At 39.0% G+C, this 1908-nt stretch overlaps 1 protein-coding gene across 1 annotated transcript; it reads right to left on the bottom strand.

Annotated features, from left to right (window-relative positions):
* Positions 1-327: 327 nt before the first annotated feature.
* Positions 328-1278, bottom strand: LOC113260365 (olfactory receptor 13D1-like). Its single transcript, XM_044386775.3, has one exon. The coding sequence runs from the start codon at positions 1261-1263 to the stop codon at positions 328-330; it is 936 nt and encodes a 311-aa protein (XP_044242710.3). The 5' UTR covers positions 1264-1278.
* Positions 1279-1908: the final 630 nt, after the last annotated feature.

Raw genomic sequence — 1908 nt, 5'->3', positions numbered from 1 at the left:
CAAAGAAAAAGGTAAGAGAAGAAAAAGGGAGAAAAGAGAAGAGAGAGAAGGCAATACATAGAGACAGAGAGATATTCATCATGAACGGCACCCATCATGACCTCTGTGGGATCAAGAGGCATGTTCCATATAACTAGAAGGACTCCTGCAAAGATATTATATGAAAAGGTTTACATGGACATTCCCTGTTGTAAAAATGGGAATTCCACACTTGGCTTTATAAACACAGTGCTCCTGTTATACTGAGTTCTGCAACTTTATCTGTGACTACAAAAAATATATCTTCTCCCCAAATGTGTTCACATGTCCTAAGCACTTTCATATTTTTCATGAGTGTAAGTATTTACTCAAGACTTTCTTCACAGCCTCTTTCACCTCCTTATTCCTTAGGCTGTAGATGATGGGGTTCAGCATTGGGGTTACCACTCCGTAAGTTAACCCGACGATCTCATCAAATGTCTTTGTGTCCTTTGACTTAGGCTTCATGTACATAAAAAGAGCTGAACCATAGAATAAAACTACTACAGCGAGGTGGGCTGAACAGGTTGAAAAGGCTTTCTTTCTTCCCTCAGTAGAGTTAAGTCTCAGGATGGTAGAGAGAATGAAAACATAGGAAATAAAAATTAACAGTAGGGGAATCACTAAGAAAACAATACTTGCCACTGTCATAATAAGCACATTGATGGTGATATCTGAGCAGATGAGTTTAAGAAGGGCCAGTAACTCACAGGTAAGATGGTCGATGACATTATTCCCACAGAAAGGTAGCACCATTATTAGGACTGTTTGCACTAAGGAATTCAGACAGCCTATGATCCAGGACCAAGCAGCCATGTGCACATAAAGCACTCTGTTCATGATGATGGGGTACCTCAGTGGGTTGCAGATGGCCACGTACCGATCATAGGCCATCACAGCCAGGAGGACACACTCAGTGCAGCCCAACCCAAGGGACACAACCATCTGCAGAGCACAGCCAGTGAAGGAGATGGATTTTCTCTCAGATCTAAATATGATGAGCACCGTAGGAATGAAAGAGGATGTATAACAGATGTCCAGGAATGAGAGGTTCCCAAGGAAGAAGTACATGGGGGTGTGGAGGCGAGAATCCAGTATGCTGATGATAATGAGGAGACTGTTTCCCAGCAGGATTATAACATATGTGATGAGGCAGAATATGAACAGAAAAAGCTGGAGCTCTGAATATTTAGAAAGTCCCACCAGAAAGAATTCGGTCACCGCTGAGTAATTCCCCATCTCCATGTGTCCACGTCACCTGCAGAGTTCAGAGAAGTATATGACTTCAGGAAATTTAAATTTATAGTTTAGTTTAAAACATCACTTTTACCTGCAATATTTTGATTTTTCATTCAGCTCTGAGAATCAGGAAAGGCATGGATACAATTTTAACTTTATTGATGATGAAAGTGAAGCACTGAGAGATTCAGTACTTTTTAGGGCCATGCAGTAGCAGAAGCAGAGCTACCAAAACCCCAAGAATTGTGCTGTGAAGTGTCAGGCCTCTAATAAAGTAATAGGGACAGCAAAATTCTAAATGTATGTATAAATCTCATTATTAATGAATATTCTGAAATAAAATATTTAAAAAAGGAAGCTGGTTCTATTTTCAAAATAATACATAAGGTACAGTTAATACCATGCCATTTAGCTTTGTGTGTGACTTTCTGAGCCTCAGGTGGTTCATGGTAAGATATGGGAAAGAGATAACTCTGGCAATTTGTTGTGAGTATTAAATTACAGAAAATATCCAAAGTGTCTATTATAATACATGGTTAAAACACTGTATCTGTAATTATAATACTTTAATAATTATATCTCTTGACTCAGAAAAATTTGTGTAGTGTGTTCAAGGTGATAGCACTAGTTTGAGGTTCTAATGGACAGACT

The sequence above is a fragment of the Ursus arctos genome, unplaced genomic scaffold, assembly GCF_023065955.2.
Source record: "Ursus arctos isolate Adak ecotype North America unplaced genomic scaffold, UrsArc2.0 scaffold_18, whole genome shotgun sequence".
Lineage (NCBI taxonomy): Eukaryota > Metazoa > Chordata > Mammalia > Carnivora > Ursidae > Ursus > Ursus arctos.
Note: the sequence above shows the minus strand (reverse complement) of the source record. Positions and strands in the feature narration are given on the sequence as shown.